Genomic DNA, 22864 nt, shown 5'->3' with positions numbered 1-22864 from the left:
TGAATGTATTTAACACTACTGAACTGTATGCTAAAAAATGGTTAAGATGGTAAATTTTATGTTATGTATATTTTGCCACATTTAAAAATACATATATTTATACATAAATATACATGCCTATATACTATGAGAGAGAGAGAGAGAGAGAGAGAGGTATGCTTAGCTGCTGCTGGGGAAATGCTCCCTCACTTCTGGGGTCAGGGAGGACATGATCCTTAAGCTTGAAAATCGAATTCCTCCAACTCAAGTCCTATTTTCATTATACTAGAAGAGTCCACTAGCCTGGGTTCCACCACTAATTGCTTTTAAAAAATATTCTCTCCATGATGTATTCAACATGTTTGAACTTTCTTAAAATTAGAGTAAAATTTAAAGCCCGTTGTCTCCTGAACTGTGACTGCACGATCCCTGCATTGAAGCCCTGACCCCCGATGTGGCTGTGTTTGGAGACAGGGCCTTCAGGAGTTGATTAAAGTTAAGTCATAAGGGTCTGGCTCTAATCCAGTAGGACTGGTGCTTCTGTAAGAAGAAGAGAGTGCCCTCCCGCCCACCTCTGTCCCATCTGGCTCTCGGCCTTCCAGCCTCCAGAGCTGTGAGAACACCGATGACTATCGCAGTGGCCCGATGTGGGGTACTTGGTCACAGCAGCCTGAGCAGACCCACAGAAAGCCCGGCTGAAGTCAGACAGACCCGGGTTCCAGTTCCTACTCTATATTCCGTGAGTTATGTGGCCTCGGGAGAGTCACTTAAGCGCTCTGAGCTTCAGTTTCCTTGTGTGTTGAAAGGGACAACTTGGCAGGGCTGTAACAGGCGTCAGGACAGGAGAGCGCCCGGCACACGGCCGGCAGGGTGGCCGGGCCAGCAGTACCAGCTCGGTCTGGCTCTGCCCTTTATTCAACAGCCACTTGGGCCCTCTGAAGGATTCGTGGGTGAATAAGATCACCACTCTCCACTCAAAGAACATGAAATCTTAGACAATAGAGCAAGTCCCTGATTGTAACTGAGTAATACGGCCCCACGAGGTACAAGCTAATGTGTCCCATGGGCATATTCCTTTGTGAGAGAAGTTTGGCTTTGCCTTAAAACCATGGCATTCTCCACAGTGGTGCTAAGCTCTCGTGTTTGTGGTTTAGCTGCCAAAAGCCCTCACGATGTGAATGTTTAGACCACGCATACCCTGTCTTCAGCCTGGGCTCTATTCTCTAATGGAGAAAAGACCAACCCTGGCTGCCCGTTCTCTGAGTCAGGTGATGCCAAGGCCCCGTCCCAGGAGCCTGGCAGCCCTTGCTTGGTGGAGGTGTTCCTCTCAGCAGCGTGGACCCAGCAGCCAGGGGCAATGACCACCATACGGCTTTGAGCTTGGGGAAAGATTTGGGTGTTTTCTTATCAAAGACGACTGTGCAACCCTGACAGGCTCTCCTGGGCTTTGCGGGGCATGCAGGGGACGGGGGGCTAACCTGGAGGGCAGGGAAGGATGCATGGCATGGCTTGGGAGCTCTGCTCTGGGCTCCCCCAGCCTCCTGTCCCTGCCTCCCAGGGCAGGGCAGGTTCTCAGCATCTGGATTCAACAGGAGATGCCAAACTCCTCTGCTTCCTTCCTACAGACATCTAGCTCTTGGCCACCAGGACACAGGGGCTTTTGCTGAGTGAAGGGAACACAACGCAGAGCCCAAGGTGGTGATTCAGCTGGGGTTTGATCCCACTCTGTCCCACACGTGCCGGAGTTACCTGTTTTCTCTCGGGGAGCTCCCTGCCACTGACGCAATGAGACGACAAGCAAGAAATCCCTTTATCAAGACATTTTAAGCCCTGAACATAAGCCAGGGATAACTATGCACGTGGGTATGGCCACCCTGCGGAGGCCCAGGGCTTGGCCAGTTTTTTCTTTACGTAGGAGAATCTGCCTTGTTCCTCAAACTTCCTCGGCTCTGGTATTTTCCTCCTAGGGTCTCAGTGCCTTTCTTCTTCTTTCCTTGGGAGTGATGCAGCTCAGCCTTGAGTAACTCCCAGGAATACCCCCCAGATCAGACACGTGCAGCTCTTACCAGCCGGAACACGGACATCCCCGGTCAGCAGCTCCACACAGCCCGTCTGTAGAGAGAAAGCGGAACGTCAGCTGCGCACGCGCCCTTGACTCGGAGCCCCACTTGTCCCTAGGTGCCTGGCATGGGACCTGGCTCCAGAATGACTCCGAATCAGAATGGATGAGTGAGTCACAGTCCCATCCCACGTGCAAGAAGGTGCTTTCTCAGCTTCCTCGTCTCATCTCACCTTCCCTGAAGGGCCATGTGGCATCAGCTCTGGGCTGGACACAGGGTGTGGAGTGGTCCACTGTCCCCCAGAGCCCACATTATATTTGGTCAGACACCTGTGAAAACCAGTCACCATGGTGCGTACTGGAAAACGCTCGGGTAAGCAGCCCCAGAGCCACAGACACATCAGATGCTCGGCCCAAACCTCACAGCAGCACAGGACAAGGATGCTCCCCGTCTTCATACGGGCGCTCAACAAAGGGAAAGTGACCCAGTTAATTAGCACAGCTGGGAGTCGAACCCAGATCCGCCTGCTTTCAAACCTGTCCCCAGCACCTGGCTGCTCTGGGTGCTTTGGGAGCTCACAGGCAGGCCCCGTTGGCAGCCAGCAGGCGGAGGAGGGAGGACAGGGATCCACTCGCCTGATCTAAAGGGGGAAAGCCCATCTGTCATCCTGATACGAGCGCTGGTGTCATTCCCTTCCTGGCTCTGAGCACGAGGCGAGCACCGGGTCTGCTGCACTCGCTGCCTTGTCCCTGTATCTAGCACTGGCCTGCCTCCAGAAGGGACTCAGTCAGTCGCTATTTGTCCAGTGAAAGAGCGAATGAAGCCCTTGGAGAGGATCCTGCTCTGATGGTGGCTTTGACGGGTGAGTGAGGCTACAGGGTGGCAGAGCCAGCTCTGAGAACAAACGCTGCTGCTGTCCCGTTTTACAGGTGAGAAAATGGAGGCTGAGAATGCAGAGGCTTTGCCAGACCTATTTGGTAAGTGAAGAAGGGGAATCTTCTCCCAGCCCCCAAATCCATCCTCCTTGCCCCACATCCTCTGCTTTGGGAAAGTTGAAGGGTCTGCATAAAAATGCAGAGAAGACCTCTGCCAGATCCCGGCCCCCGGGCAGCTCTTTCAAGGAGATGCTTGTCCCTCTTCCCACCTCGCTCAACCCAGGAGATGGGGGGTGGGAGAAGACGCAGAGGGGCATCGCCCCGCCTCTGGCTATGTCTCGATTCTCCGCCCTGAGTAGAGACCTGAGGCCCAGCCTGGTCCTGAGCACCCTCATGGTGTCTCGGGTGCATCACGCCGTCCCTCTCCAGACACCAGGCTCTGCCTCATAGGAGTCCCCACCTCGGTCCAGCTTACCCCGGGAGCAGCCTGTCACATATCATGGGTGGCCCACATCTTCGGTGGCCCAGAGCTGCTCTATCTCCCCGTCCTCCCCTGCCCCTTCCCGCCCCGTGCTGCCCTCATGCCAGCTTACCCAGTGAGCAGCTGGTCTCTCATTTCATCGTGACCCCTTCCTTAGTCCTTCTGTTCTGTCCAACCTAGCAACTCACAGCCTTGCTTCACTCCTGTTGTCAACTAGCCTGCAAACTGCCTTAACTCTTTTGGAGAATGAAAGCGGTCATATAAATACTTCTATTTGGAATACAAAATAAAAGACATATTGAGATATCATACTGTACTCCATAAATATGTATAATTATTACATGTCAATTAAAAAAATAATTAAAACAACAAAAAAGAAAACACAGGCACCTCTGGTCCGTCACTGTCCTGCGACTACTGTCGTTTCCCTTTGACTGACTCCTGCTCTGACCTTGCAAAGTCCCCACGGCAGAGCTGAGCATAGCCAGGGATGGTTCCCCCCGCCTTGCGGACAGGGGCGCGGTGGTCTCATGGCCTGCGCCTCCCCAAGGCCTTCCAAAGTGCCCAGGGGTCCTTCTTTACGCCCTGGTCAGCCCTTTCCACCAAAAACCCTACTTCAAAGCTCCCTCTTGCCACTCACTCTTGGGAACACTTTGACCTGTTTCACTGAAAAAAGAGAGAAATTGCCCTCAGCTTCCAACCCCGCCACTCCCTGCCTTCTCCTATACCTCTGCACACTTAGGTGACTCCCCAGAGGAAGGGACCCCCAATGGCCCACACCAATCCTTCCATCCCTGCTGTCTTTGGCCTCCTCTGTCAGGCTCTTGCTTTATTGGTTACTGTGGTCGTTTAAAATATGTCCACAACTTCTTTGACATGCTTCCCGCACAACATGGAGACTCACTCTGCCACCAGAAGTGATCTGCTTCTATCAGATAGAATCAGGTGGAAGTGATGGAGTGTAGCTTTTGAGACTAGCTCATAGGGACTTTGTGGCATCCTCCTTACTCTCTCTGTAAGATCACTCGGGCTGGGGAACCTGGCAGCCATGTCGTGAGGATACTCAAGCAGCCCTGAGGAGAGGCCCACGTGATAACAACTGAGGGCTCCAGTCAACAGCCCTGTGAGCTTGAGAGGCTCAGCCCAGGCTGCAGATGAGCACAGCTCCAGCCAGCACTCTGACTACAGCTTTGTCACGGGCTGAACTGGGTCTCCCCACATTCGTTTGTTGAAGTCCTAACCCCCAGTGCCTTAGAATGTGACCATATTGGGAGATGAGGTTTTTAAAGAGGTAATTACATCTTTAAAAGGCCATTAGAATGGGCCCTAATCCAATATGACTGGCGTCCTTATAAGAACAGGAGATTAGGACGCTGACATGCACAGAGAGAGACCGTGTGAAGAGACAAGAGGATGGGCATCCGTACCCACACCTGTGAGCCGAGGAGAGCGGCCTTGGAAGAACCCAACCCCACTACACCTTGAGATTGGACTCCCAGCCTCCAGACGGTGCGAATTTAAATTTCTGTTATTTAAGCCCCCAGGCTGTGGTATTTTGTTAGGGCAGCCCGAGAACACCACTACAAACCCTATGAGGGTCCCTGGGCCAGAACCACCCAGATAAGCCGCTCTTGGGTTTCTGACCCTCAGAAACTGTGTGAGATGATAAATGCTTGTTATTTTAAGCTGCTAAAGTTTGGGGTGGTTTGTTATGCAGCGACTGATAACTAACACAGTTCTCCTCCCCTCACGCCTTCCTTGTCTCTCACTCTTCTGGCCCTCTCACTCTTCTCCCTACACAAGGACAAGCTCAGGTGTCTGTCTCCAAATGCATGTTCTCAGCTTCCTGACCCCTGCAGCCACTACCCTCCTCCTTGTGTTTGCGCCACAGCCACACTGGCTGCGGGAGCCCCCGTCACGCTGCCTCCACTTTCTTGCCTTTCGTGGCTTCCCGACCAGCCCCTTCGCCCCACAGGACTGCACTTCCCTGCCCTTCCCTCCAGCTCTCAGTCTCCTCCCGGCACCTCCCTCACTCACCTTGACCTCTTGGTGTCCCAGGGAGATGCTGACGATTTTTGTGTGCCTGGCACACCTGCCTCCCATGTCCTTTTGGGGAACGTCTCCTCCCTTAATCCAAACTGCATTTCAGATGAGGACTGTGACTCATGGGACCCCAAGCGCCCGTGCAGCCCAAGCTGGAGCCAAGCACAGCTTTCCCAGGGATGTTCTGAGTTGGAGCTGGGAGGTGGTTTTCCTCTCTAGTCTCAAAATGATCAGATATGATTCCAGAAGTGCCAGGAGCCAGGGTCCTAGCTTCTTAAAATAGCTGGTTTGAGAGAATAAAATTGGCAGGTGTGGAGAGGAGAAAAAAGACAGAAATGCTGTCTCTGCCTTTTTTGCAGTCTGAGTATGTGGGCTAAGCCATTTGGCTTCTGTCACTGAAATCAAAGAATTCTCACCGACTTGCTGGCCCTCGCCCTATCCTCCTCCAGCCCGCACACCCCTGTGCCTTCCACCCCTCCCTGGGCCAAGGCCAGGACCAGAGCATGGGGAGCCCCAAACCGGCAAGTCCAACCCTCATCCCTGGCCTGGTCTCCAGACCCACCAAGGCCCCGAGTCTCTGGACATCTCCCTCAGATGCACCGTGGGCACAGCCCAGTGTGACCACAGCGTCTCCCCTCGGTCCCCACGCCCTCCCCGCTTTATGTCAAGGAAGGAACTACTAATTGCTGAGGAGAACACTTGAGTCATCCTATTCTTCACAACCAAATGATCACCAGGACCCAAAGATCTTGTCTTTTAAAAACTTGAGGCTCCCAATTACATGCTGTCTACAAGAACCCCGTGTTACGTATAAACACACAAGGATGGAAGATGTACCATGCTAATTCCGATCAAAACAGAGCTGGATACGCCCGTGTTTTGTGCAAGAGAGCGCGCGTGCCGGGGCAGTCACACTGATTTCAGACAGGGCTGACTTCGAGGCAAGGAACGTCAGCAGGAATAAAGAGCCTAGTACCGAGGAGAATTGATTACCCGGGAGGACAGGACAGCTCTGCAGGTTGCTAAGCGACGAGGCGGGAGCCTGCGTACGCCGGGTCTGGGGACGCGGGAGAGAACCGCCGCGGTGGTGTAGGGTGAGGAGGCGAGGAGTGTGGGGGACGCTTCCTCGGAACGCGCCGCTGCACCGTCCCGCCTTGCCTTGTCCCCTTCTGGCGCGGGGGACGGCGCGGGGACCGAGCGGGGACGGCGCGGGGGACGGCGCGGGGACCGATAGGGGACCGCGCGGGGGACGGAGTGGGAGACGGAACGGGGGACGGAGCGGGGGACGGAGCGGGGGACGGCGCGGGGGACGAAGCGGGGACGGCGCGGGGGACGGCGCGGGGGACGGCGCGGGGACGGAGCGGGGACGGAGGGGGGGACGGAGCGGGGACGGCGCGGGGGACGGAGCGGGGGACGGCGCGGGGACGGAGAGGGGACGGAGCGGGGACGGCGCGGGGACGGAGCGGGGGACGGCGCGGGGACAGAGAGGGGACGGAGCGGGGACGGCGCGGGGACGGAGCGGGGGACGGAGCGGGGGACGGCGCGGGGGACGGAGCGGAGGACGGAGCGGGGACGGCGCGGGGACGGAGCGGGGACGGAGCGGGGACGGCGCGGGGACGGAGCGGGGACGGCTCGGGGACGGAGCGGGAGACGGAGCGGGGGACGGCGCGGGAACGGAGCGGGGGACGGAGCGGGGGACGGCGCGGGGACGGAGCGGGGAATGGAGCGGGGGTCGGCGCGGGGACGGAGCGGGGACGGCGCGGGGGACGGCGCGGGGACGGAGCGGGGACGCGGCCGCGCTCCGAGGGCGCCGTGCCCTGGAGTCGCCCTCCCTGCTGCAAACGCGGCTCTCCAGAGCGAAGGCAGAAGTGTCGCGGGCGAGTGCTTTGTGGTGGGTGAGCCCTCCCTTCCAGGAGCTCACCGTCCACGGATGGACCTGACTTCCTCTAAGCCCTGCCCACTCTATTTTGGAAATTGGATGCGCTTTAAACCGTCTTTACTCTTAAAATTATGCCAAGCTTGCATTTTTGAGGAAAGGGTGGCAGCTGGATGGGAGACACTGGTTGTTCCAGGCAGTCTCAGCTGCAAAGACAACTTAATACTTTTTTCGTTTAAAATTAATGCTGCCCTTGGCCGGGCGCGGTGGCTCACGCCTGTCATCCTGGCACTCTGGGAGGCCGAGGCGGGTGGATCGCTCGAGGTCAGGAGTTCGAGATCAGCCTGAGCAAGAGTGAGACCCCGTCTCTACTAAAAATAGAAAGAAATTATGTGGCCAACTAAAATATATATAGCAAAAATTAGCCGGGCATGGTGGCGCATGCCTGTAGTCCCAGCTACTCGGGAGGCTGAGGCAGTAGGATCGCTTAAGCCCAGGAGTTTGAGGTTGCTGCGAGCTAGGCTGACGCCACGGCACTCACTCTAGCCAGGGCAACAAAGTGACACCCTGTCTCAAAAAATAAAATAAAATTAAATTAAATTAATGCTGCCCAAGAGAGTTGCCGCGCTCTCTGAAAGCTTGTTTCACGTGGATATTAAAAGGAAGATGTGATCCTCTGGGATGGCATACACTTAATGAAAATGAGTAAAATATTTATATTAGAAAAAAAGAGGGTATTACACAAGGATAAAGGGATAAATTCTCTAACAAGACATGACAATCCTTAACATGTATGTGCCTGACGACAGAGTGTCAAAACGCGTGAGGTAAAAACTGATAGAACTGCAAGGAGGGCTGGGCAGAGTGGCGCACACCTGTGATCCCAGCACTTTGGGAGGCCGAGGCAGGAGGATTGCCCGAGCCCAGGAGTTTGAGGTTACAGTGAGCTCTGATCACACCACTGCACTCTAGTCTGGGTGGCAGAGTGAGACCCTGTCTCAAAAAAAAAAGAAATCTATTATAGTGGAAGACTTTAACACCCCTCTATCAGAAATGGATAGATCCAGCAGGCAGAAAATCAGTAAGACATGCACCATCAGTCAACTATAAATATGCATATATATTTGACATCTACAATCTATAGACTACTTCATCCAACAACAGAATATATATTCTTCTCAATCTCACAGGAGCATTCACCAAGATAGACCTCATTCTGGACCATAAAACACACCATAACACACTCAAAAAAATTAAAATAATAGAAATCATGCCAAGTATGCTGTCAGACCATGATAGAATTAAATTAGCAATCAGTAACAGAAAGATAACTAGAAAACCCCCAAATATTTGAAGATTAAGAAACATACTTCTAAATAACACATGAGTCAGAGAAGTTACAAGAAAAGTTCAAATGTATTTTCAAGAAAATAAAAATACAACTTATCAAAATTTGTGGAATCCAGCAAAAGCAGTGCTTACAGGGAAGTTTATAGCACTGAATGCATATATTACAAAAGAAGAAAGATGTAAAATCAATAATCAAAGCTTCTACTTTAGGAAACTAGAGAAAGAAGAGAAATATAATCCTAAAGTGAAGAGAAAGAAAAGAAATAATAAAAATTAGAGCAGAAATCAATAAAATTGAAAACAGGAAATCAAAAGACAAAAATCAATAAAACCAAAAGCTGGTTCTCTAAAAAAAAAAATAAAATTAATAAATTTCTAGTCAGGCTAAACAAGAAAAACAATGAGAAGGCACAAATTACTAAAACCAGAATTGAAAGAGGGACATCACTGTGATCCCATGGACATTAAAATAATAAGGGAATATTATGAATAACTCCATGCCTACAAATTTGGTAATTTACACAAAATGGACCAATTCCTTGAAAGACACAAGCTACCAAAACTCACACAAGGAGAAACTGATAATCTGAAAGACCTTTATCTATTACAGAAATTGAATCATGATTAACAATCTTTCAAAAAAGGAAGTACCTGGCCCAGATGATTTTGCCAGTGAATTCTACCAAACATTTAAGGAAGAAATGATACCTTCTCTACAATATCGTCCAGAAATCAGAAGCAGATGAAATACTATGAGGCCTGCATTACCCTAATACCAAAATGAGATAAAGACATTAAAAGAAAGGAAATACTTGAGACTCTCTCCCCTCCTGCCAGGCCCTAGTCCTCCTCATCCTTCACTTGGGAGAATGGAAACGTCCCAGGTGGGTTTGCTTCTTCTGGTCTTTCCAAATCCTCCATTCCACCAACCAAGTGATCTTTAAAAGATGCAAAAATTGACCATGTTGCCCCCTGCAGCTGCAAGCAGGCCATATCTTCATGGCATCCAGGGATCTTCAGCACCACACTCTGCCCACCTTTTAGACTACCTCATCTCTCACTGCTTTCCCCCAGGGTGCACTGAACTTTATGCAGTTCCTGAAGTCTCCCGTGTCTTCTTTTACCTCAGTTCTCTGTATTTGATCTAAGTTTGGAATACACACATGTGCACATATGTAAGCACACATCCATGTGTGTACACACACAGGCACAGACATTCTTACATGAAGAAGCTGCAATTTTCTAGCATTTACCCCTGAGGTATGTGTCACTGTGTGTGTCTCTCCCAGACCTGTGAGAAACTTGAGGGCTGGACTGTGCCTTACTCATACGAGTAGGGGCTCAGTACATGCTTGCTGAATGAATGGATGAATGGATGGATAGATGGATGGGTAGATGGGTGAATGGATGGATGGGTTGGCAGGTGCATAGGTGAATGGATGAAGATTGGTGGATAGATGCATGGATGGATATATAGATGAATTGGTGGATGAATGGGCGAATGGATAGATGCATGATGGATTGGTGGGTGGATGGATGGGTGGATGGATGGACCTGCCCGGGGAGGCATGTTAGGCATTGCCCCTGAAGGGAAGCACTGTTGCATTTCAAAGTGTCTGCCCCTTGGGAGTGAGATGGCTTCTTCTTAGCCCAGGTCCCGTTGTCAAACCCTGATGCATGTCAGTGTGGCTGAGCCATGGGGCTCAGTGTCCTACTTAACCTCAGGAAGCAGAACTGGGGTGATCATCACCTCAGGGAAGAAGGGTAGGCTGCTATTTCTCAAAGCCTTCTCAAAGCTGCTGGGGGCCTGAAGCCACACCACTAACATGCATTCTAGAGTGTCACTGAACTGGAGTGTGGGGCCAGTGGGTAAGAATATGCTGAAAGGCAAGTGGAGAGGTGGAGCTGGAGAGTAGATCACAGTGTTGCTGGACCACATGGGGCCTGGAACGGGCAGGCAGCTGTGTGCCAGGTGGTATGTGGGATACTTTGCCCAGATTCTCTCCTCTAAGCCACACAAGAACCCTGTGCTGTCCATGGAGACATTCCACTTCACAGGTCAGGAGCCAGGGGTCCAAGAAGCAAAACCAACATTGAGACTCTGGCCTACAGAATGCCAGCCCAGAAGAGCACCTACACTGGAGGGCCGCCAAAGCTTTGTCTGTCAAACGAGTGAAAGTATTCTTTGGGCAGGAAGGATGTCTGGGGCTGGATGAGGGATGAGTAAGCTTCGGAAGTTATCCTATGCCCTCAGTCGGCTGACCATTCCCTGCTCCCCAGAGCCAAGGGTCCCTGGCACTGAATCCATCAGCCAAGTGGAGCACAGGCAGGCATAGGTGAGAAGGGCCACCACTGCCGGGCAGCATGGTAGGCCCACCCAGAAGGCTGTCACTGGCTCAGCCCTGGCTAAGCCTGGAGGCTGGCTGCTGTGAGCAGCCTCAGAGCTGGCCTTGCCTGTCCCTGCACTGTGGCTAGTGCTAAACCAGCGCCACCATTTGCAGAGGACAAGTTGGCAAATCTACAAAAAATTTAATACCCTTTGTCCCCACAAATCCCAGTGTTAGCAACATACCCTGCAAATACACTTGTACAAGCTCACCAAGGTAGATGTACAAAGCACTGATCATACTAGCAAAAAACTGAAACAACGGAACAACAGAGCACCAATTGTCCACCAGGTGGAATCCAGAGGTCTGCTAGATTCAGGTTCAATGTTCAGATGGAATACCACACAACTGTTTAAAAAGAGCTATTAGGTTGACCTATATGAAAGTGTCCTTTTTCTAGAACAAAATGGTCAAATACTGGCAGTTTCAAATGGTTCAATCTAATATATGTGTTGATATATGAGTCTGTGATAAAAACAAGGTATGTTTTATAGAATAGTGTCAGTTTTGCTTAAAAAATACATATAAATACATACATATACAGAGCAAGAGATGGAGATACATATTTTTTGGAGGTGATTATATTAAACTGTTTACTGTGGTTTATTGGGATGGGAAGTGGAAGGAAGGAGGAGTCTTTCACTTTCCATTTGGGTCTTTTCTGTCATGTTTGGGTTTTCCATATCTGTAGTTTGCTTTTCTTATTTATTTTACTGTCAGCAGGGATTGTCTAGGGTGCCTGAGCTTCCACCTCCTCCCAAACAGTGATGACCTTCTGCAAAGGTGAGCCCCAAGCTCAGTGGGAAGCCAGGCATGGGAAAGGCACAACAGGAAGGCCCCATGGTGCCAGGGTTGGGAGCACATGCTGGGGAAAAGGGCCCGTGAGTCCAGATTCAGAGCCTCTTCCATTGCCTGCTCCAGGTGGGGACGCTCAGCCTCTCTCCACAGCCCCGCAGTATGCAACAGTGTGGCTAGAGAGACCCAGCTCCCTTAGAGCCTGGCCCGGACCCTTATGAGGAAGTCAGCCACAGCAGGGCAGCCCGGTGAGGAAGCTCTGCTAGGAGAATCTCCCCTCCCAGCTGGGCTTCCAGAGGGGAAACACGAGGACTGGGAATTTGGCAGGGATCCTGCCCATCCTCTGCAGCATCACAGGACGAGCAGAGTTGAGTGTTATCCCTTCCCCGCCACACACACACACACACATCTGACGCTCAGTCTGTCTGGTGCCAGCACTTGGCTCTCCTGGAGGTCTGGGTGACGTGTCGGCTGATTCAGCTTCATCTCCAGCCCTCTCTTTCAGACCTAGCTCAACTGCTCCCTTGCAGCCTCCCTGATGCTGCTCCCCCCTGGTCAGAGCTAAAATGATGTCCCTCTATGCTACCAGCAGACCCTGTCCAGCCCTTGGGAATAACATTGACTGCCCTGCATTAAAACGTTGGTTTACACCTATCCAGGGAACAGCTTTTCCTGGACCACGCTTTCATGTGATGCTGTCAGCCTGCCTGGAGAGAGCTTGGAGGAGACAGCCCTCGAGAGGGCCCTTTCCTGGCAAGATGGCCCCAGGGAAACTTCCTTCACTATGGAGCGAGCCCTGGAGAAGCCCCTTCACTGCAGAGGTAGTCCTCGAGAAAACGCCCTAATCTGCGAAGACGGCCTATGAGAAACCCTCCTTCACTGAGAGATTGCTGTGGAGAAGCCCCTTCACTGCGGAAGAGGCAGACCTTGGAAAACCGTCCTTTGTTGTAGAGACAGCCCTTAGTAAGCCCTCGTTCATGCACAGGACAGTCCTTGAGGAAGCCTGTTGCATTTAGAGATAGCGCTTGAGACGGCCGGCTTCACTGAAGCGAGAGCCTGTGAGAAGCCTCCCTCGCAACAGACGCGGCCTTTTAAAAGCCCCTCAGATTCTACAGAGAACCGCGAGAAATCTTCCTTCACTGTAGAGATATCCTTCAACAGACCCTCCTTCATTTTCTACAAACAACCCTGAACTGACTGTTTTTGTCAATATCGTTTCCTCCCTTGGTGTCCCCTCCATGACATTGCATCAGGAAAGCTGGTCTTCTCAGAAACTGGCTTGTTCTTAACTTGAGAACATTATTAATCTTTCACTGCATAATTTACTTTTGCACGACTAGCTGGAAGCTCAGAACAAATTTAGCGTCTGTGGCTAGCAAATATACTGGCCTTTCTGACGCACATTTTGTTACTAATCTCTTCCCAGCTGTGTTGTGTTTTCCTACTTTGATTTCCCCTTCATCCCAGTTTCTCATTTATTTTATTTTTGATTCTGTTTTATTACAGATATATCTGCAAGTTAATTCAAATCACTCTGTTTCGTTTAGTCTTTGAATAAGGCAGGTGATGGGTGAAGGAGAACTGACAGATACGTACACTTGTGCACGAGGGTCTGTTCCACTGTGCTGTGGTCTCTTTGCATACACTCTGCACTCTGTCCCTAGCACCCAGAACAGAGCAGGGGCTCAGACAGGCACTGTGCTAAAAGTTTCCAGCAGTAGCTCATTAATTTAATCTGTACAACAACTCTGCAAGGTAAGTGATGCAACTCCATTTGACAGATGAGGAAACTGAGGTTTAAGGTCCCACACTTAGTAGGTGGCCCAGTCAGAATTTGAATCCACCACTGTTTGGCTCCAAAGTCCTTCCTTATTCTACTTCACCTCTCTCTTTAGTCTGATAGGCAAGACCCTCTACTTCTGCACTGTCAAATATGGTAGCCACTAGCCACATGAGCTATTTAAATTTAAGTTGAACTTAAAACTCAGACCCTGAGTTGCATTAACCACACTTCAAGTGCTCAATAGCCACATGTGCTTAGTGTCTACTGTTTTGGACAGTCCAGAAGAGACCATTTCTGTCTTCATGGAACGTTCTAGAAGATCTCCTACCACTCCCTACACCAGCACTTGAGTCCTGTGGGCTCCAGCACTGCCGCAGCTGGACTGGTGCTTCCTTCCATCTGCATCTTTGCGGACACCATTCCCTTCGCCTGGAACATCCCCTGTTCCTCACCATGGCACTTGAGCCATCCTCTCCTTCACAGCCTGCCAGGTCCTGTCCGTGCCCCCACCTGTCTGATTGCGTCCCCTGCCCACTGGATGCCCTGAGGTCTGTCCCCCTGGGGTGCACTGGTCACTTTTCCTTTGCACAGTCCACCTTCCCAGCTGGCGCTGAGGGAGCACCGCATGTGCTGCTGGATTAACTGAGGGGGGAGACAACAGAGTCCAAAATGACACTGGGTTTGGAAACTCGACTTCGTTCCCAGCTTGACTTTTGCCACTAGCTATTCCATTTTTCATTCAGCGTATATGTGCCAAGTGTCCATTCTCTGCTGAGGCCTGGGTGTGTGCAGGGGGCAGAGAAACCCCAGGGAGACTGATCTTATGCCCCCAAGGAGCTCCTAGTCCAGTGACTTTGGTCAAGTAATTTACCCTCCTTAATCTCAATGTCCTCTTCTGTGAAAACCGTGCTATGACGTCTGCTCTTCCCTGAACAGCTTGTTGTGCGGACTGAGCATGGGAAGCAGGCGCCATTCACAGACATTGGTTAAGTGAAACTGGGAGGAGGCTGTAGGCTGGACTGAGCTCCCGCCCGAGGCCCAGCAGACCAGACCAAAATGGATCACTTGCGCTGAAGTTCCACACGGCCAAGTCGGGACTAAGATCTTCATCTGACCTTCTGAGAATCAAGAGAGAGGATAGCTAAAGCCCCAAACAGGCAGCTTTAGCTGGCATGATAAGGAAATCCCCTCTGCTTTAACCTTTACAAGGAAAGCAACTTTGAAACAATCAGCTTTTTGTTCTCTGTGTCTGCTTTTCTCAGCCCTGTTCTGTCTTTAAAACCAATCTCCTCTGCCCGGCTCATCGGAACACTCATTCTAGAATCAGGTTGCCTGTTTCTAGAATTGCAGATAAAAGCCAATTATGATCTTTCAATTTGTTGTAATTTTGTCTTTCGACACACGTAAAGCATGGTGTTATGTCAGTGCACAGAGGTTACTGGAGACGGCGTCCCTGCTCTGCCTGCTGTCCACATCGCTGAGGGTGCGGGAGAGCCGTGGCGAGTTCTCCCCGAGGTGGCCCCTGCAGAGCGCAGGTCCAGGGAGGCGGGGAAGGCTTCCTGCCCAAAGAGCTGTTGTTGCCTGAGTGGTGCTCAGCGCGGACTCGCTGGGGGGGTGTGCTCCAGAGTTTTGGTTTTCTCCGAACTGAAATCCTGAACAGAGTTCAGGGGTCTCGTGGATTAGAACAAAATTCAAGTCCAGAGTTAATGAAGTGGAGTCCGAGGGATAGAGCTAGTCGTGGCCCAGTTTAGGAGATTTAGGTTGGGGTCCCACACCTGCCAGCCCTCTGACCTTGACCAGCCCCTCCCGACCTCTGTGTCGCAAGTTTTCTCCTCTTCGAGCTGGGGGTGGAATGCACACCACACTGACAGCTCAAAGGAGGCAGCCCACGAGAGCTCACGTCTCTGTCCCTCTCCTCGGTCACCTCTTTCCCCCACAACTCAACAGCCCCACCCTGAGGAGGCTTTGAGGCCAGGGAGGAGGTTACTAGACACTACTGTCCAAGGTAGGTGGGTGAGACAGGTAATCCCTGGCTTTGGAGTCGCATTTGGCTCTGCTTCTTCCCGTGGTCCTCAGTGTCTGCATCCACAGAACGGAGGCAGTGCCACCCCAGTGCTGTGAGAGCACAGAGGGACGCCACGCATGGCACAGCTGACGTCTGGCAGGAGCCTGGTCATTGCTGCCCAGGCTACCCTGACTCCCCACGCCTCTGCGCTGAGGCCCTCCCGCTGTGAGGAGGCTGCTGGGCGGGGGGCAGGCCTGGCATCTGCACTCCCCTCCGCCAGGCTGTCTGCCCTGCTACAGCAGAGGCCCGGGACAGCTTCTCCTCCTCCTCGTCCTCCTCCTCGGCCCCTGGGGTCCGCCCTGCAGCCCAGTGGCCCCAGTCCTGGGCAGAGGTTTCTGGCTTCCAGGCTCCTGAAGGGCATCTCCAGCTCTTGCCCCCAAGGCCTGTCCCAGCTGGCTTCCAGGTCTGTGCCTACTAACCTGCCTCCTGCCCAGCGACCCTCTGCCCCTCCTTCCAGCTGGCAGATGCACCCCCACGCTCCCTTACCTTGTCAGGATGGGGTCTGGCTGGCTCTCTGCCCCTCCACCTGGGGCACCTTGACAGCCAGGAAAAGAGGCAGAGCCGGGGCTCCAGGTGTGTCGGGGAGTAAAGGACAGAGGAAGAGGCAGAAAGGCCCCAAGAGGAAATGACCAAGTGCTCTGGGCCCACGTAATTTATTACAGGACTTTGTCCTCAGGCTCCGGGCACATGCACTCCCACACGCCTCCTGCAGCCGGGCGGCAGAGCCTCATGACACGGTCTGCTCTTTAACCCAGGCCCTTCGGCAGAGCAGTGGATGCGTGGCCGGGCCACTAGTGTCTGCACTCCGCACACCTGCCCTGGCCCCCATCCAGGTCCCTTGGTGACAATCAGCTGATCATCCAGGGGCCTTGGCATCTTCCTGAGTGTCATGGGGACTCTGGGGACCCATACAGCGGGGGCTCTGCTCCCAAGCACCCTGAGTTCTGACGGGGTGAGGGCTGTGTGGTACAATATGAAATACAGCATATTTGGTCTTTGTCTCTGGTTCCTGTCAGAGCGCTCCTAAAACCTTACAATTTCCTGAGTGATAGGCACATCTTTTGTTATTCATGTTGGGCCCCTTTACAGCCTGGGGCCCCTAGCTAGTCTTAGGATGGGGCCAGTCCCCAGAAAGGCCTACTGAGTGGAGGGTTGGAGCTTTCAGCCCCACCTACCAATCTCTGGGAGGGTAAAAGTCTTGAACAAGACGATGGGTTCTAGACAGCTGACCGTGTGGAGGCTCCTGGAGGTGGCGCCCCGGGAAGGCAGGCAAGCTCCACGCCCCTCCCCCATACCTCACTGTGCATCTCTTCTGTATCCTCTGTAACACCCTTTATAATCACCTGGTAAGCTTAAGTTTTTCACTAACTTCTATGAGCTATTAAGCAAATTAATTGAACTCAAGCAGGGGTCATGGGAACCCCTCTTTATAGCCAGTCGGCCAGAAGCATAGGTGACAACCTACTACTTGGAACTGGCATCTGAGTTGGAGCTGTCTTGTGGGACTGAGCCCCTTACCCTGTGGGATCTGCCGCTCTGTCCACAGAGACAGTGTCAAAAGAGTGAATTGCATAAGAGACACCCAGCTGAAATCTGCGGGAGAATCGCTTGGCTATCTGGTCAAGGCAGTGCTCTGTGCTGAGTGGGAAAGGGGCACACACCCAGGACATGCCTGGGCAGTCAGGGGACCTGATAACAGAGACAAAGGTCACTGGGCAACTAGATTCCCAGGAAGGTCCCTGGGAGCAGACAGGGCTGGCTTGGGTTGGGACTTGGATGAAGGGGCATTTGGGCTCTGAGGCACATACAGGCCCTTTCGAAGGGAAGCACATCTGCAGTGGGCCCTGTGGCAGGGGCAGATGCAGGGCCAGGCAGTCCCTGGGAGTGAGTATGAGGGTGGGGGGAGCCATTTATGACCAGCTTGAAGGCAGGTGGGTAGTGGGGGCAGGGAGCTGCCTGCTCAGTCGCGCCCTTTCCTTGGGTGAAGGGGACTCAGGGTCCTTACAGTCGGCCCAGCAGGAGCCAATCAGGGAATGCACTGCCATCTTTTAGAGCAAGGTCAAGGCAGGACGGCAACCCCGGCCACAGGCCTTTCTGGGGACACAGACCAAGTGGTGGTGAGCGAGAAGAGGGTCAAGTGGACAAGCCACAGAGGAGGAGATCCAGTGGTCCCAGAGAGAGGCAGAGCCCCTTGCTGAGACCTGCGAGCACCCTGTGCTTCTGGCACCCGCAATTGCTGGAAGAGGCAGGGAGCAGCCCTGGGTAAGAGCCACATGTCTTTGCGGGTAGAGCAACTTGTTTTTGAGGTGAGTGAGAAAGGGACCTCCCCAGCAGCTGCCAGAGCCTGCTTTAGCTCCAGGGAACTCCTGTCTCTGTGTCCCCAAAGTAGACGCAGCTCCCGCAACCTGAACTGAGTTGAGAAGGAAACAGATCTGGGAAGTGTCTGGACAGCCTCAGTTGTTGTTGAGTAAGTTCCCCAGGAGGCATGCCAAGCCCTGATCCCTCCCATCTGGGTAGCGCATTCGCATTCGTCTGGAGCCCTGTCGGGGCATTTGCGCTGAGGTGCCTTTCGGGGGTGGGAGTCATGAGGCTGAGTGGAACTAGGGCAACTGGTCTGAACTCAGAACTCAGTGCAGTTCCTAGGGAACAGGAGGACCAGGCCACCAGCTGGGGAGGGTTTGAACCTTCCAGCTGGGGTGGCGTTTATCTCTTTTGGATTCCCATTTCCTTGATAGGCCCCGGCACTCTGTGTCGAGAATCCCCTGTATTGTCTGTTTGTGATCTGTGAGTTTTGTTGCAACATAAGGAGGCTCCATCTCAAAGTCCCTTGGAAAAAACTGTAGCTGAACGGTCAACTTATCGCTACGAACCCGTGAGTAGAGAGAATGGTGTTATTGTAACCCGACGTACATGCTGGAGTGTGAGGAGAAGCAGCGTTAACTGAAAATTCCCATCTGATTGACAGGCCTTGCCTTTAGATTCGTTGTGCTGGGAATTACCTACATTGTGTTTTATTGTTTGTGAGGTTTTGTCTGACGAGTTTTCATACCTATGACTAATGATTATCTAGACACCGCAGGTCTGGCGAGTGAGGAAAAGTGGTGGTTGATGGCCCGTGGTTTATTCTGAGCTGTTGGTTCTTTTAAAATTCGGAGCTCAAATGGTCAACCTGCCACTCTAGAGTTAAAATGTTGAGTCTCAAGCTCTTTGCTTGAGATAAACTCATTGTTTGTGATGTACAAAATGATCTGTGTTTGTAAGATTTTTGATAAATGACATCTTCCGGCCCCCACTGGAACCCCCACAGCCAGCCAGGGCGAGGCACCAGGTGGGGCCACAGCCTGGGGGCAGACCCGGGGGGGTGTGGGGGGGACCTGCTCACCATGCCCGGCCCGCCGACTGCCACAGCCACCATCTTGACACCATGGGAGGGGCCAGGAAGGGTGCTGCCTGAACTGGTTCTTCAGTCCCACGCCCCGTGAATTATGACTCGGGGTTCAGAATGGTCTCTCTTGGCAACAGACTCAATTTGGTTCAGAGGGAACCTATAGCCAGGGTGGGCAATTTGCAACAGTATCAGATAGAGCTGAAGGGTCCCTTGAGACAGTCAAAAGGAATGGGCAAAAAAGCTGCCCCAGACTGACTTTTTGTAAAGAAAAGGACCTTGAAAAGGAATATTGACCAAAATTGTAAAGGACTCAGGTGGCAGGAAGTCTCCAGGAAAACAAATAGTTTTTTTAAAGTTCAGGACTCAGACAGTGAAGGAGGGGTCCCAGAGCCCCCTGCTTCCAAATATTCACAGGAGCCCTGGGCAAAATTGACAGTGGGGATTTGATTGACACACAAGCAGGGTGTGCCGGGGGTGCCCCTTCCCCTGGCTGCCACCCCGATCCCTGACATCAGCCACTCCCGGTGGCCTGTGAGTCAGGTAGGGGTGGTGGTGGGGAGGGAGGGGCCAGGGGGCAGTGAGACAGCTGTAAATAAGTACTGACTGAGAAACTCATCACAGCTGGCCCAGGAGGCCAACCTGGGTGAGCAGCAGGAGCACCAGAGTTTGTTTCAGAAGCAGCAGGACCTCACCTGGTTCCCCTGCCCCACGCTCCTGCTGGGTGAATCCCAGGGCCTGGTGAAGTCTACAGGAGACTGCCATTGCACTTGGAAGTTCAGGCCCCACCAAGCCTGTACAACGTTCAGTCCAGGGAAGAGGCTGAGCAGGTGGAGAGTGGCATGCTGGTGATGGACGCATGGACAGACAGCTACAGAGATGGCTCAGCGGCTCCTCCCCCTACAGCACGGATGTCAGCAGGCGCCCTATTGTCAGCAGGACCCAGGAGCACACTCCACAAAAGCCCTGGACATTTCACTAGAGTGATAATGGACCCTCCTTTGTAGCGGAGGTAACCCAACAAGTAAGCAAAGCCCTGCACCTAGAATAGAAATTGCATACATCCTGAAATTGATAGAAGAAACCCATCTAAAGTGAGATAGGGTGCTGCCGCTTGCCCTCCTCTGGCTAAGGGTGGCCCTTTAGAAACAGGCTTAAGTTAATCCCCTAAAAAATAGCTTATGAGAGGCCCTTCTTAGCACCCCGAGATAAGTACAATAATATAAGAGAATAGAGTAAAACAACACATCAAAGGAGTGGGTCGAGTGCTAGTCACTATGCATGAGTTTGCCTCTTCCAGGTCCCTGCCCCAGTTGGAAGCAGAGAAGTGGAAGGGACCCTATGAAGTGCCTCTAACAACTCACACCTTATTAAAATTGTCAGAAGTGCAACCTTGGGTCCATCACAGCAAAGTAAAGAGGTGTAGCCCCCAGTGGAGGGGCCTGCCTTAGGGGATCTAAAGTATCTGGTTGAGAAAAAAAAAAAGAAAATGTTGATATTTTTGCTAATCTTTTTTGGTTCTTTCTGTAGGATAGAGGGACAACTCCTCAGTGAGGATTCCCCAGGGCTATCACTTCTTCTGTTGATCTGTCTTGCTTCTGGGTGTGTTATCCTAAAGCTCATTTGGTGCAAGTATTTCCGTATATATACGAGTTCTGAATTTGCAGAAGCTGGTCTCTTGGATCACCCACAGGGTACAACTAATAGCTCTGCACTCAGAGGTCCCATGTTTCTTTTCTAATGCAGCCCTGTATTGGACACTGTGTTCAAGGCCACAGTCCGTTTGTCAGTCCTCACAGTTATAGTTACTGCTTATGCCCTTTTTCACCCAATAATCTCTACCCTCCATCTAAAACATCTCCACAATTCAGCAGGAAGTAACTTTATGACTACATCATCCCTCCTCTCATAGATATGGAAGGGTAAAATTGACATTGGGGAGTATGTAAAAGAGACAATGGCCTGAAAAAGGGTAAAAATGTTTTCTGGCTCTTCAAAACCCCCTCCTCTCCTTTTTTGAAAACTAAAACCTACATCCATGCCTTAGGCCAGTGGTCAGGAGGTGCAGGAGAGTGTCCTTTGTTCTCTGTACCATAGGAGATACGCTCAGGGGAATTGCCCGGGTGGAGGTAACAAGATTGTCTTAGCCAAAAAAGGGAGGAGTCTGGGTGGAGGCCACAAGATTGTCTTAGCTAAAGATAGAATGAATCCAGGTGGAGACCATGAGATTCTTAGTCAAAGATGGGATTATGAGATGATTCAGAACTTTTTTTTTTTTTTTTTTTTTCAGAGATGGGGTCTGCTCTTGCTCAGGCTGGTCTGGAACTCCTGATCTCAAGCGATCCTCCCACCTCAGCCTCCCATGGTGCTAGGATTACAGGCATGAGCCACTGTGCCGGGCCAATCAGAACCTTTAAAAGCTCTATACTTCTGCTCAGAAGCAGGATGTTGGTACTTTAAGATGGGAGTCTGTCAGCCTTCTCATTTGCTGACAAATTAATAAATTATTCTTTCCTTCTTCCCAAACCACCTGTCCTCGTTCTTCTGATGTGGCTTTGGGAACAAGTACCAAACTTGCAGTAACACTTCCTGTGAGTCCACAGCGTCCCCAGGTTCCTTCTACTAAGTGCTCCTTTTGTGGAGATGGATCAAAGGAGTTTCTGTACCTTACCACCAAATAGCCCATGCCAAAAACAGGTAATCGTGCTGGGAGACAACTTGAAGGACCATTTGGAGGAAGCTGTGTGCTCTGAGCCTTTCGGCTAGCCCCCTCTCCCTGCTTGCTCCTCCCAGCACTGCAATCCAAGTTCTGCTCTGCTCCTGCCTCCTAAAATCCTGTCCACTTTCTGGGCCAGCATTTGCTTTTGGGGGCTTCATCCTGCACATTGTTTCTCTTGTTTAGAAAGATACCATTTAGCTCCTCCAGGGTTGGTGCTGCCACTCCCGGCAGTTCCCAGAGATGGCAAGCCCCTTGCTCTGGGACTGCAGACTGAGTCCTCTGTCACCTCTTCTACTGCCCCCATACAGGAAAATCACAGGGCAGAAAATCTGTGTAGAACAAGACAATCTATAAGATGTTCCTGTCTGGAGCCTGCCTTATGCAAAATTTGATGGAAACACATTTTAGGTACCTACTACTACTAGTCTCTCTCTCTCTTTTTATGTTCAGAATTATATCACAAGCACTGTTTCACACTGTACCAAACTTTCGCCACCAGTGTTTAAAGACAGGGTGACGATGTGTCATATAGGTGCTCCTTCATTCGTATACCCACCCTCCCCAGACGGACATAGGAGCTGTCCAATCCTTCCCTGTCACATACAACGCTGCAATGAACCAATCTGTGCTCACAGCTTTCTTGGCATTTTGTCATTACAGAAGATTCCAGAAGGGACCTTAGTCAAACAAGAGACATGAATGTTTACTTGCTAACCCTTCTCAAGTACCATGCCAAGTCCTCCCTCCCAGACAAAGGTGTTCATGTAATTGTGAGGACCTGGTCTGACTGTCATGCAAGTTGACTGGGTGCAAAGAGGACAGCCTGAGGGACAGCCTGAGCCTCAGCCTTTTCACACCTCAGGGACCCCAGGCCCCGGAAATCAAGAAGGGGGGGCAGGCAGGACAGGCTCTTCCCAGTCACACTGGTGACTAAGCTTGGCTCTCTCCTAGCCTAGTGCTGTCCCACAATTCTCCCCAAGATGTGAATATTCTGCTGACCTTTAAAAATGTATTTCTTTGGATTTCATGGTGGGGGCAAATAAAATAAAACAAAATAAAATAAAAT

The 22864-nt window shown here is 51.8% G+C and overlaps 2 protein-coding genes and 1 long non-coding RNA gene across 3 annotated transcripts in view; 2 read left to right on the top strand and 1 right to left on the bottom strand.

The window, feature by feature from the left end:
- MYO7B (myosin VIIB) overlaps window positions 1-16313 on the bottom strand; it is an 83261-nt gene extending 66948 nt beyond the window's left edge. Inside the window, exons 1-2 of the mRNA XM_045558836.1 lie at window positions 16181-16313; window positions 2046-2091 (exon numbers count right to left, since the gene is read on the bottom strand). Coding sequence (XP_045414792.1) covers window positions 2046-2063 — 18 coding nt within the window. The 5' untranslated portion in view covers window positions 2064-2091; window positions 16181-16313. The remainder of the gene's footprint in view (window positions 1-2045; window positions 2092-16180) is intronic.
- LOC123643364 lies at window positions 2014-3704 on the top strand. Its single transcript, XM_045558843.1, has 2 exons — window positions 2014-2411; window positions 2969-3704. Exons 1-2 carry the CDS (start codon window positions 2205-2207, stop codon window positions 3362-3364), a joined length of 603 nt encoding a protein of 200 aa, XP_045414799.1. The 5' UTR covers window positions 2014-2204; the 3' UTR covers window positions 3365-3704.
- A 3771-nt stretch (window positions 16314-20084) lies between the features above and the next one.
- Window positions 20085-21379, top strand: LOC123643359. The gene is made up of 3 exons (XR_006736769.1): window positions 20085-20103; window positions 20610-20681; window positions 21370-21379. It is a non-coding gene; the product is annotated as an uncharacterized LOC123643359 (long non-coding RNA).
- The last annotated feature ends 1485 nt before the right edge of the window (window positions 21380-22864 follow it).

This window comes from Lemur catta, chromosome 8 (genome assembly GCF_020740605.2).
Source record: "Lemur catta isolate mLemCat1 chromosome 8, mLemCat1.pri, whole genome shotgun sequence".
NCBI classification, from domain to species: domain Eukaryota; kingdom Metazoa; phylum Chordata; class Mammalia; order Primates; family Lemuridae; genus Lemur; species Lemur catta.
Note: the sequence above shows the minus strand (reverse complement) of the source record. Positions and strands in the feature narration are given on the sequence as shown.

Excerpts from the sequence above, each read along its gene's own strand:
- LOC123643364 (XM_045558843.1), top strand. The coding sequence starts at position 2,205 with ATGAGTGAGTCACAGTCCCATCCCACGTGCAAGAAGGTGCTTTCTCAG. Across the intron at positions 2,412-2,968 it reads GCGTACTGGAAAACGCTCGG|GTGAGAAAATGGAGGCTGAG; the intron begins GTAAGCAGCCCC and ends CCCGTTTTACAG.